At 31.7% G+C, this 12933-nt stretch overlaps 1 protein-coding gene across 1 annotated transcript; it reads left to right on the top strand.

Annotated features, from left to right (window-relative positions):
• Positions 1-1222: 1222 nt before the first annotated feature.
• LOC127715885 (maltase 2-like) lies at positions 1223-12547 on the top strand. Its single transcript, XM_052222005.1, has 10 exons — positions 1223-1490; positions 3119-3298; positions 3715-3878; positions 4681-4806; positions 6350-6454; positions 7337-7476; positions 7804-7990; positions 8490-8675; positions 8864-8992; positions 11664-12547. The coding sequence occupies exons 1-10, from the start codon at positions 1223-1225 to the stop codon at positions 12015-12017; spliced, it is 1839 nt and encodes a 612-aa protein (XP_052077965.1). The 3' UTR covers positions 12018-12547.
• Positions 12548-12933: the final 386 nt, after the last annotated feature.

Raw genomic sequence — 12933 nt, forward strand, 5'->3', positions numbered from 1 at the left:
GAAAAATATGTATATAATAAAACGAGAGCTTCATAGTAACCAGACGATATTACCTTACATCATACGTCCATATATTCATTGTATATAAATGTATCTAGTTTTGTATTTTTGTATATATATGGGTTTTGGATAAATAAAAAAAAAAACAGACTTGAACACGTTTCTCGGGATATATTATTTCTTTTATTTATCGTTTGATGCTGTTTAGGTAATGTTTATATAAATTATAACTCAATCTACGATGTGTAACTTTATTTTTATTTGGAAAAGAAATAAGCAAATTTGTCAATCAATAAAGTGCTATCAGGTCAGTTTAATGCTGTATGGTCAATCAAAGAGAAGTCGATCAGCACAGAAACGTGATATAGCTGTTCTGCAATTGTATATTTTTGAAGAAGTTAATTCGTATATTTGTCAACTCAAAAAGTGATTATCCCAACACAGCCATTAACTAAATATTATTTTGAAATCACGTTAGCCTAATTTCTAAAATAAACAAGTAAATAACTTGCAAAAAATTGTTGACCTAAAGTTGTCTTATTATTACTTTTGTCGTTTGGTTGCTGTCTCATTGACGTACATCTCACAAATTCTTTTATTCATGTCGACCCAGAAATCGTTGAATATTATGCTTTTATTTCAATGATTTTGTATAAAGGTATCGAATTAATTATATGCCTTTGGACACACACATGAAGTTTATAGCCATTTAAATAAAACAATTGAGAAGGCTTTATATGGTTGAATGTTGATGAGACTTTTCGAGAAAATTTAAATATTCTATCATTGACAAGTTTCAAATTTAAGAAAACTTATCAAAATGTTTTGCAGAATGCTGCAAAAATATGTATAATACATGAAATGCCATTCTGAGAGAATATTCTAACTTTAATTCCATCTAAAAAGTAACCTGTTCTTGCGTGCATTTTTCAATTTAAAAGTGAAACCCCTTACAACATTATAATTATTATAGTACTTACTATGCATCCTGAACTTCAAGAAAAAGATAATCGTTGTTTGACCCAATAAGTCACCATTACATGATCATACATACCTTGGTAGCATGACATGTAAGGTATGAACACTTATAACAAACCCCAAACTTGACATCGTTTTTGATGTGTATTGGTATCTCTTATCTTTTTTCAATCAAAGTATGTAAATAACTCCAGTTTTTGCCGGAAAAACACGTATAACAAATATGGAGAAAACAGAGGTTGCGATGGCTGACGAGAAATTTCATGAAAGTGAAGCCATCGCTGGAAAAAAATCAAACTTTTGTACAACAAATAAATGTAGCTTTATTTTGTTGGTGATCATTGCAGCAGCTGTTGCTGCATGTTGTGTTATCATATTTACCGACAAAGAGTTAAGGACTAAACGTCAATATGATCCTTCAGATTTGGAATGGTGGAAGAAAACAATAGTATACCAAATATATCCTAGATCATTCAAAGACTCTAATGGGGATGGCATAGGTGATTTAAAAGGTATGTGAAAACTCGAGATGTAGATATTGTTGCACTGCAGAATGTTCCATGTCAGAATTTTGCGAAACTAGACAAACTAACAAAAAGAGTTAAACTTTGGCATTGACGATGTCACTATATTTCCTCTGTCTTCTTTCTACTTTGTCAATAAAATGCTCTAGCTAATTGTGATAAAATTAATATAAATCCACCACCAACAACAGCAACAAAGAAAAAAAATGTTTTAATTATCCTAAATTCAACTTTTTTTTTCAATGGTCACATTTCATACAATTTTCTTTTAAACCCAAGCTTAATATATAACAAAAGGTTATATAATATTGAAATACACTATAGTTTCTTCTTTGTTGATCGTTTTTACCTCATTTAATCTAGGATCAATGTTCCCAAATTTAAAAAGAACATAAATTACCTTTTTTGTTTTAATGTTTGTTTTCAAACGAATTCTAAGTTGTTGTACTTGATAACAAGTCGGTCTAGTCTACAAACACCGAGAGTAAACAAAACTGTGATGGGATATTTAAAACGGATACTATAGCTCAGTACTGAAAATATTCTTAAGAACATATTTTACCTTTTTGTCAAAGTGATACTGTTAAAATAAGTTACAGCTTGGTCGGTACTTTGATTTTGTTTTAGTTTTCAAAAACCTCCGACGCATATAGGTATTCGAACTACTTAACAAATAAAAGTTCAAAGATATATCTAGCAATTCATACACATGCCGTGGTTGTGGTGGTAATGGAGTAAATAGATATCTAGTTTTTGAATCTTCAACCGACTTTCATCTGAAAATTTGTAAATGAGTAGAGGTTTGCCAAATGCTTAATTAGGAAGGTATATATGCTGACGATATCCAGGTAACAAAATACGTTGGGGTAAAAACGATCGGAATCGCATGGACTTAAAAGGGAATGAGAGAACCTGCGACTTAAAACCATCCCAAAGTTGTATCCTGTAGAAATTTGAAACCAGAAGCACTACCAACCCGAAATTATGTCTAATAAATTTGTAGAAACAGCGTATATATGTGTAAGAGAAAATATCTCTCTAGTAAGTTAAGATATATACAAATGATCAAATAAATCACATTGATAACCATAAAAATCTAGATGATTGCATTGTTTTCTTTCTTTAACTCTGTGCAGAGTAGGATTTGGGTTAAAGGTACACTTCCATTTGCGAAATAAGAATACCGAACTCCAAGGTAAATTCAAAAAGGGCGAAGTCCATAAAACCTGACAAAACCAAACGCTCGATTATATAAACCAAAGGAACAAATGGAAATTAACGGTCATATTCCTGACTTGGTATAGGCATTTATAAAAATGTGTCATAATTAATTGGCAAGGAGAAAACTATCCGCCTGAGACAAAAAGGATACGATGTAAGCAACTTAAGGTCACCGCAAGATTTCATTTTATTTGTCTAATTGCTAGCTCATTATGGTACATCCAAAATCTTCTTTTATCTATATTTTGCATTAAAACAGTATTTTGTCGGTCTCCTTGTGACCAGGAACCCACAGTCCTTGTCATATATTTGCTGACTAGTGATTTACTAAAGAAAATTATGACAAAACTTTCAGATTAACCAATGATTGTGTATGTTGTTTACTATTATTTCAGGTATAACTGGCAAGTTAGACCACCTTACATATCTTGGTGTCGGAGCAATATGGATCAGTCCATTCTACAAGTCACCGATGCGTGACTATGGTTATGATGTCCAGAACTACGTAGAAATAGATCCAATGTTTGGCACTATGGATGATTTTGATGAACTCATGAAAGAGGCAAAAAAGAAGGGTTAGAAAGACATTACTGATTGATTATTATTAATTAGCGTACAGTGGCAAATTATGCATGCATGTTTAAGGCGAGAACAAATTAAAAACCTCTCTTTATAATAAATCGAAGTCTATAATTCAAATGTTGGATAGAAAAGTCCAAGTGACCATATTTCTATACCCTAGTCAACCTATTGATCTAAGGTATGATGATCAAAACGAAAAAAATTAAAGTTAGTCATGGAATTTTAATACCAGAAGGTCAACAAAAGATGATAAAAAATACAGTCTTTCGTAGTTAAATTTATAGGCTGATGATAAAGAAATAATGTGGATGGGATGTAAAGAAAACTTTGAAAAAATAAAATAAAATAAAAATATTGATATTACGAACTTTAATTAAATACTATTATTTGAAACTATGTTCTGTTTCAGATATAAAAGTTATTCTAGATTTTGTACCAAATCATACAAGTAATGATAGTGAATGGTTTCAGAAGTCTAGACAAATGGATACGGAATACAAAGATTATTATGTATGGAGCAATGGGAAATTAAATAAACAAACAGGCAAATATGACGGTCCTCCTAATAACTGGGTAAATGTTTGATGAGAAAAATTTAATGGGGACAAAAGGGTGAAGGGATGTTGTAATGACTTTGTCAAAAAAAAAAAGAGTAAAATAACAAAAATTCCGAACTCCAAGGAAAATTCGAAAAGGAAAGTCCTTTATCAAATGGCAAAATCAAAAGCTCAAACACATCAAACGAATGGAAACTGTCATATTCCTGACTTGGTACAGGCATTTGCTTATGTAGAAAATGTTTGATTAAACCTGGTTTTATAGCTAGCTAAACCTCTCAAAATATAAGAGAAGTGTTTTTGATTTTTCTCATAATTTATTTAAAACTTCGCCATAATACATCACTGAACACTTATCGGATCGATTAAATGTTGGTCATGTGGTATTGACATTTGTCTATTGTTGAGGTTCGTATGTTGACCTCCAGATAACTTGACTATTTTGGTTTCTTCTGTTGTTGGATTTCTGTCTTATTGGTATATACTTCATATCTCTTCTTGTTCATACTTGATTGAAAAGTCTCGATGATTTCCTTTTCTCGAAAAGGAAATTCCAATCAAGCTAGCCTGTTTAGGTCAAATGAATAGACTAATTAAAAATTGAATCTTTCATTGCACTTATAAACACGATTGAAAAAGGTTTACATATTTAAAAGTAGATAAACATAATGAACTTCTCTTCTCTGATGTAGAAGAGTGGTATTATTTTCATTTCACTTATAAACACAATGGAAAAGAGGTTTAAACATAATGAACGTCTCTTCTCTGATGTAGAAGTAAGGTTATTATATAGTAAATATGAAGACTTCAAATTTCAGAGAAGTGTATTTGGAGGCTCTGCTTGGACATACGATGACCAACGTGGTCAGTATTACTACCACGCTTTCTTAGAGACACAGCCTGACCTCAACTACAGAAACCCCAAGGTTTTAAAAGAACTAAAAGTGAGTATCATTCTGTTGTTGTCTTTGATTTCTCTATATTCTCTATTTTCTTTATATCTGCATGAATTTAACATAAAGATGTGAAGAAGGTACATATAAGTAGTAAATAATTGATCTCTAGAAACTTAGCAGGCAATAAAAACGAATCTTAAAATAACTGAATATGTAAAACATGACGTACAAATTATTCATGTATAAAAACAGACCTAAGATACAAAGAGCACATTCAAAACAATAGAAACGTTAACTGACAACGCAATGGCAAAAATCGAAAGACGATGAAAAGACATGCATTTACATTAAACACTACATAGAAAACTAAAGACTGAGCAATATAAGTACAAAATACTTGTACTGAACGATCATAGCACTTAAAACCTTGTACAGCGAAATATGTAGACACATTTCTTGAAGGCATAACACATCTTAAACTTTTAATCAATCCAAAAAGCTTTGGGACAACTTGAACATTATTTCGGTATTTTGACTAAATTAGATTTTTTAATGTAATAGTATGACGACTTATATGTATTGTTAATTCATTCGCTAATAAGGATAGGGTTGTTCCATTAAATATCAATATATATTAGTTGCATGTTTTCAAATGTTGCATTTGTAAATGTGTTTTTCAACTCTACAATACATACAAAGATTTAGTTATATATTTTAGTAAAGGGAACCGTGGGGTTTATGCCAATGAGAAAGTAAACTTACATCACATAAAAGACGAAAAACATGTAAAGTTTAAGATAACTTAAATTAGTATAAGTGCCAGTCTTTGTAAGAATCAAGCAATTTAACAGAATTTCCAAATATGGCCGAATAAAAACCACACCGACCTAACCATCCTGTTTTGAAGTTACTCGTATCCAGAGTTAGAAATGGTAGGTCTTTAGTTTCTGCGTGTCTGGTAATTCGAGAAATGTCTAGATAACTTTTGGTTAGAATGATAGCAAATTACAGAGTTAGCTCCCCTTAATTGATAATTTCTAGTGCATTTCAACAAAATTTTATCTTGAAATACCAGAACAGGAGAAGGAAACGAATGTTATATTCGTGCATTTTTATACATTTAACTTAATAATGTAAACTTTAGAGGGTTTTTGTTGGTCATGTTTTCACCACTGCCTGATTCTTAGGCAGATTGGCACATACCCGGTGACATGTAATTATACTTTTGTTTTATGATAACATGTAAACACGTTTAAGCCTTAAATCATTACACGTCACTTTATGTAATTGAAACAAAGGGATACGGTGTATCAGTTCATTATATCACTACATGCACTTGCTAGACCCCAAAGAAAAGGGTCAGCGCTTTTATTGTAGTTTTTCATCGCTAGATTTCATTGAGAACTCTTTGGAGGTTTATTCACTTAACCATAACCAGTATGTTTATATGATTATAATTTTGGAAAGTGTTATAATCAACACCACAAACTTAAAAAAAAATTATTATAGCAAAGTTACAGCACTTTTAAACGCGAAATAAATCTTAGACAGGTTAGATTCTATTACTAAGTTTTAAGCTTTCCTTTTTCAGAATGCCATGACATTTTGGTTAGATAAAGGAGTGTCAGGTTTCAGAATAGATGCATTCAAATTTGCATTCGAGTCAAAGAATTTATCCTTAAACGAAGACCTACCGGTAGATATAAATACATATTTTACATATTGTGTATACACATACAATATCAGTTTATCAAAATATACTATTGATTAAAGATTTTACTTAATACCCAAACATTTGATTTATATTCCTTGTCTAGTCACCAGATAGGATTTATATACTGTAACATATAATGGTGATAGTTGATCTACCTTTCCTCATAAGCCAAGAGAGAAAACAATATCTGACATGTCAACTTTTGTCTTCCCGGGGTTTTTATGCTTTTTTTATGGCATGGGTTTGTTCGTTTTACCTAATTTTATTTAAATCTACTGAAATAGTAGAAAAAGCAAAAACCTTCATTTGCAATTGAGCTCCTTGATTTTTTTAAAAATCTGGTGAATCAAATTTAAGATCAATTTAAACAGTCTGACAATTTGAACGCTTGATTGTTCTTGTTTTTGGCACAATACAATGTTTCCAATTTCGTAGATACAAAATACATGTACAAATGGATGTTTAATTATCGTTTTGTCATAAAAGGCAAATTTTATTTAAATTATTTATGGGAAATGTATTTAGCAACTGAACTGTATAAAAATTTTCCCCTTAAAAGTAAGGTTATTTAGTTAAAGATAGTCCTGTGTTTGAAAGAAAAAAGATATATATTTTTTTTCAAAATGATCTGTACTCCTCCTTCTATATGTATCACTTTACAAAGTGACTTGGCAAAGGGAGATAATCTAATAACATTTGAAAAATCTGGATTCATACAAATAATGAAATGTTGTTTGGTTTTTAAATGAAATTGTTTTTGTATTTTGTTTTGTGTGGATTATTCTTCTTCTGTAAATCCAGAAAGTTATGTTTTACAATCAAACTAGATTATTTTAAATCAAATTCTAATATCTTATCTAATAGCAATTCAAGCCTAATGAACTTGCTAAGTGGTCAGATGAGCAGCCTCACAACTATACAAATAACTTACCAGAACTTTATCAGATCATAAAAGACTGGAGGAAAATGTTTGAGACGTACAGAGAAAAAGATGCTATATCCAGGTAATATGCAGTAATCGGAATCAAAGATAACTTGAAGTGTGTTCAATAGAATATGAAAACTGAACTTTTAAATTACTTTGACATAATTATATTAAACAATTAATATTCTTCATATATATATACTGTCCAACTTAAGGTAGCTGGGGTGTGTGTTTAAATGCTCGACGTTAAACTTCTGCTAAAGACTAAGGGGGCAATGAACTTTAAAATTTAAATATAAAAACTCTCAGAGAATGTATAATTTGAGGCAGATCCTACAAATTGCCGCTTCATGACATTCAAAACATTTTTTAATTAATCAATTGTGACCGTTTTTAACTTCAATAGGTTTATGTCGGTCGAGTCCACTGGAATAACACAGGATATTCGAGACCAATATTATCAAGCCGGATCGGTACCATTCAACTTTGACCTCATCAGCAGTCTGAAAAGTAACTGCAATGGTTTATGTTTTAAAAAAATAATAGAACGAGGCATTAAAGATCTTTCCGAAGATGCTTGGCCAAATTTTGTGGTAAGCAATAGTTTGTAGTTTTTAAAACCTTGTTTGTTTCAAATTCCTAAGTCATTGTTTATTATAATTTCTTTTAAACATGATGTTCATAACGATATGATTTATCTGCAATAATACACCATTATATAGATAACATGAATCGCCAAAATACCGACTACATCAACCACTCATTCAAAAAAAAGGGCATGACAACAAAAACAAACACCAATGAAAACCCCATGGTCTAGATTTCCTGGATTGGAACAGGCACATAATATGGAGGGTTAAGAAACATACAAAAGTGTACTGACACTTTACAAAAGCTTTAACCATAGCCGATTGAATTTTATATCAATGTTTATTTTTGGGTCCATTCTTGGACTAAAGATATTAGAAACCAAAATCAAAACGTCTTGATTTACAAAATTCATTTCTGTCATAAATTAAACAGAAATGCACAGTGCAAGCGTAATAAGTGCGGACTGCAGAGCAAAACTGGTGTTTACCATTTTTCTTGCAGATGGGAAACCATGACAACCATCGGGTAGCCAGTCGAATGGGTCTTGACATGATTGACGTGATGAACATGCTACTTTTAACGTTACCAGGGACACCGACATGTTACTATGGTGATGAAATAGGGATGGTCGATGTTAATTATACCTTTGCAGAATCTAAGGACCCTGCTGGACTGAATTTCGGACAGGTATATCAAAGGCACCGTAAAGCCTATAATTCAGTTAGTTTTGCCTTATGTTGTATGAATTGACAGTTTAATATACAGTTCATCGGGAGTGAAATCCTGAAAATGTACATTGTATTTTTAAAATTGATATCAAGAGATTTTCGTTATATCATATTGATGGTTATTTAAGTTAAAGATTCTTATTTCAGGATTATTGGAGATATAGTAGAGATCCAGAAAGATCACCGATGCAATGGAACAACAACTTAAACGCTGGTTTCTCCACAGGTAGACCTTGGCTAAGAGTTAGTCCTGATTATTCTTCTAAAAATGTAAAGGTAATACTAATATTTCTTACAATATTTATTACAAAAATAGGAGTTAATAGCTAGTTAGATTTTAAAGTAAATACAATTAAACTATATTTTTGGAATACGTAATATGATTGAGGGATAACGTTGTAATATACATGCGGCAGAGTTTTCCTACAAAACTTTGTTTCATTTTCTAGTGATATCCATTTTAGTGCGCATGTGCGTACAACATATTGTTTTGGAAGCACGTACATCTTGTATGATTGATTAACATCACTTTGGTATGCTTAAAACATAATAAAATGCAGAGAGCATCAAAATAACCAAACGTGTAAACAGAATAGTAAAACCTGTCTAATGACAACTTTGTTTGAGGACGAAGCAACCTTAAATGAACTCATCATAGATACCAGGATTAAAATTGTGTACGCCAGACGCGCGTTTTGTCTACAAAAGACTCATCAGTCACGCTCGAATAAAAAAAAATAAAAAGGGCAAACAAAGTGCAAAGTTAAGGAGCATTGAAGATCCAAATTAAAAAAAAATACATATTAATTATCTTAACTGAACATTTTCAGTCAATTTTTATCACTTAAGTCATGATGACGACAGCAGAAATTGTTTTTGATAGGATGGTACAATAGGGGACTAAAAGTCAACTAGTGATAGTAAAATAAACGGACTCGATGGGATTTTCTGGGATAATAATCAACACATTACAAAAGTTGGAGGAGCTAAAGTATAAAGCATTTGACAGTATCAAAGCTGAAAGGGACTTTGAATATGAAAATAAGAAGATGTGGTATGATTGCCAATGAGACAACTCTCCACCAGAGACCAAATGACATAAAAGTTAAAAGCTATAGGTCACCGTACGGTCTTCATTAATGAGAAAAACCCATACCGCATAGTCAGCTATAAAATGCCCCGAAATAACAAATGTAAAACAATTCAAACGAGAAAACTAACGGCCTGATTTATGTACAAAATAATGAACGAAAATCAAATATAATATATAGCAACACATGACAACCACTGAATTACAGGCTCCAGACTTGGGACAGGCACATACAGAATGTGGCGGCGTTAAACTAGTTTGAAGGCGCCAACCCTCCCCCTGACCTGGGACTGTGGTATAACAGTACAACATAAGAATAAACTATAAAAATCAGTTGAAAAGGGCTTAAGTCATCAGATCGAAACAAAGAAGAAATAAAAAAATGTACATCTAACAAACACACAGACCCGACGTGGCAGGGTACTTATACATCCCCACAACAAAAAGACACTAATAACAGATCTTAGAGTACTCGCTGTTACTAACAGCTAGTTCAAAGTCTATAACAACTAATAAAAAATCATGCATCTAAGACTAAAATATCAATCAGTACATATCCAACATCCAATGGATTTAGTGTAAAGACCTCTTTAACAGTCAAAGAAAAACATAACCTTGTGTAATGCCAAGATACAGGTATCGACAGATTGTAGAGAAATGGATGTGAATATATAAATATAGAATAATATTTAGTTTAATTATAATTTACTGGTAACATAATCAATATTAATACCAATAAAAATGGTCAAAGATCTAATTACAGTGTTGAATTGGTTACCTTTTAGGTAAGTTTACCCTGATCGTATCTAAATTTCCGGGCTCGGTAAACAACATCTCCGTAAAAGTTAGGATGTGCTATCCCGTTTAGAATAAGTTTTTTACAGGTACAACAAACTTCGAAACCAAATCTTTGTATCTATGGAAGAATTAAGTTAAGGGTTTAAGTAATTTGTGGTAACGAAATCCCTGACTTAATAATTTACCAGTAATACATTATAGATTACTTTCATTGAAATCCAAAACGTCACAACAGACACGGGCATAGCGAACGAATTGTGATATATAAACACCGTAAGATGGTGCCAAAGGAACATCACCGTCCAAAAAAAAAAAGGGAAAATTAACAATAGGGAACAAAAAATCGTCCCTTTTGTCGTAAATTGTATTGTAGAGATTCCCGTGTAAAACTTAAATTTCTAAATCTAGGAAAGGACAGTTATTACCGTTTATATTTGATTTATCTAAAGTAAATTCCTTTGGGTAAATTTCGGCACTACATTTAGAAAATTCTTGATTATTTAACGAATGAAATGTCATCAAGATAATGGTAAGTGTTGTTGAATTTATCAATAAAATGCAATTTAGACGGGTCTTTACTGGGTTTGGTCATAAACAGTGATTCATAACAGTACAAGAACAAGTCTGCTATTAAAGGGGCGCAATTGGTGCCCATAGGAATACCTACAACCTGTCGATATACTTTATTGCCGAAATGTACATACATATTATCAAGGAGAAAATTAACAGCTTCAATCATCTCATCACACCCCCAGTAAGTATATCTAGCATATTTACTTTTCTCCTTAGAGAAGAAGGCTTTAAAGGAGTTGCAGCAGATATATTTGCATTCAGACCCCACCCCCCAAAAAAACAAAAAAAAAACATTTAATTTGAAGACTACCGAAAAAACGTGTCAGGAGACCCTTTAATTACCTGACAAGTTGAAACCTCAGTTTTAGATTTATGACATATTCAATTTATAATTTTAAAAAATGACAATTTAGAGTAAAATATATCACGGGGATCTTACAAGGAGTATCAAAGAATGTTATTTAAATCAGTCGTTTTCTCTTTCAGATGCAGAAAGAATCGAACAGAAATACTCATATTCAAGTTTTCAAGAAGGTAGCAGAAATCAGAAAGCTTCCTTCTTTCCAACATGCTGACATCCAATTTTCAGTAACAAATGAAAACTTTTTATCATATGTAAGACAAGCTGAAGGACGTCCAAAATATTTAGTAATAATGAATGTAGGGCTTATTAAAAATGCAGTATCGAAAGCAGACTTCACTAAAGAACCAGTCGGGTCATCAACAGGTCAAGTTGTGGCCATGACAGGAACAATAAACGTCGCTTTGGGCTCGGAATTAAACCTAAAGGAAGTGTCTTTGAAAAGAGGACAAGGACTTATAATCAGAGTGTATCACTGATGACACAGAATAACTAATTATAAGTCATTAAGTAGTACAAAATTGATAACTAAAAAACGTGTTGAATTTATATCAACAAAGATCACGTAATCAATCGATTAAACAATAATTTAAAAAAAAAACGTTAACTTCATACCAAAGTACTAAAAAAATGTATGAGTGATACTAAAATGTATTTATAAGACAGTTTCTATAATCAGGAAGTAGCTTTTTGTCCCTTATTTTACAAAAGAAAATATCTTGGGAAATATGCTTTTTTTTTTATTTAAGAAAATTACACATGTCTCATATGGAAGGCAAATGCAAAATAAGGATATGTGTATGATTGGCAATTAGAAAAATATCCGTCAGAGACTTTCAGTACGTAGATTTAAGCATCTTTGGTTCACCATATAACCTTCGACAAAGAGTAAACCTCAGACCGTATTGTAATATTGTTCATCTGTCATTATGATTTTCAGAATTAGTGCTTTGATAGCTAAATGTATTTGTTGTGATAAATAAAATTTGAATATAATAACTTGCGATTACATTGTAGTTTTTTTTTTTGTATTTCATGTTCTCTTATGGGACACGTCAATTGTTCATCACATTCACCATAAAATGTGATTTCATAATTTCCCCCAAAAAAATCATTGAAATAAAAGTTGACAATGATATAAAGGAGGTTAGACTACTAAATAAAGGTTAAGCTAAACACCTGGGGTAAACTCATATGCTCGGGAATGGTAGGCAGTTTCTGTTCCACTGGCGGCATCCGTCGTGTTACATCGAAGTGTTAAAATACGTGGGTGAGTCATATGTGGTGATTTGGAATCATAGAAAACGGATTTTTAAACATATCTTCTCCTACCCTTAAACATAACAAATTCATAAACCAGAAAGTAAGAAAATGAAAACACAGTTTTTCAAGACA

The sequence above is a fragment of the Mytilus californianus genome, unplaced genomic scaffold (assembly GCF_021869535.1).
Source record: "Mytilus californianus isolate M0D057914Y unplaced genomic scaffold, xbMytCali1.0.p SCAF_9, whole genome shotgun sequence".
In the NCBI taxonomy this organism is placed as follows: domain Eukaryota; kingdom Metazoa; phylum Mollusca; class Bivalvia; order Mytilida; family Mytilidae; genus Mytilus; species Mytilus californianus.

Coding starts and splice junctions, on each gene's coding strand:
- LOC127715885 (XM_052222005.1), top strand. CDS start 1,223: ATGGCTGACGAGAAATTTCATGAAAGTGAAGCCATCGCTGGAAAAAAA. Junction 7,991..8,489: donor ATGCTTGGCCAAATTTTGTG/GTAAGCAATAGT, acceptor TTTTTCTTGCAG/ATGGGAAACCATGACAACCA. Junction 8,676..8,863: donor CTGGACTGAATTTCGGACAG/GTATATCAAAGG, acceptor TTCTTATTTCAG/GATTATTGGAGATATAGTAG.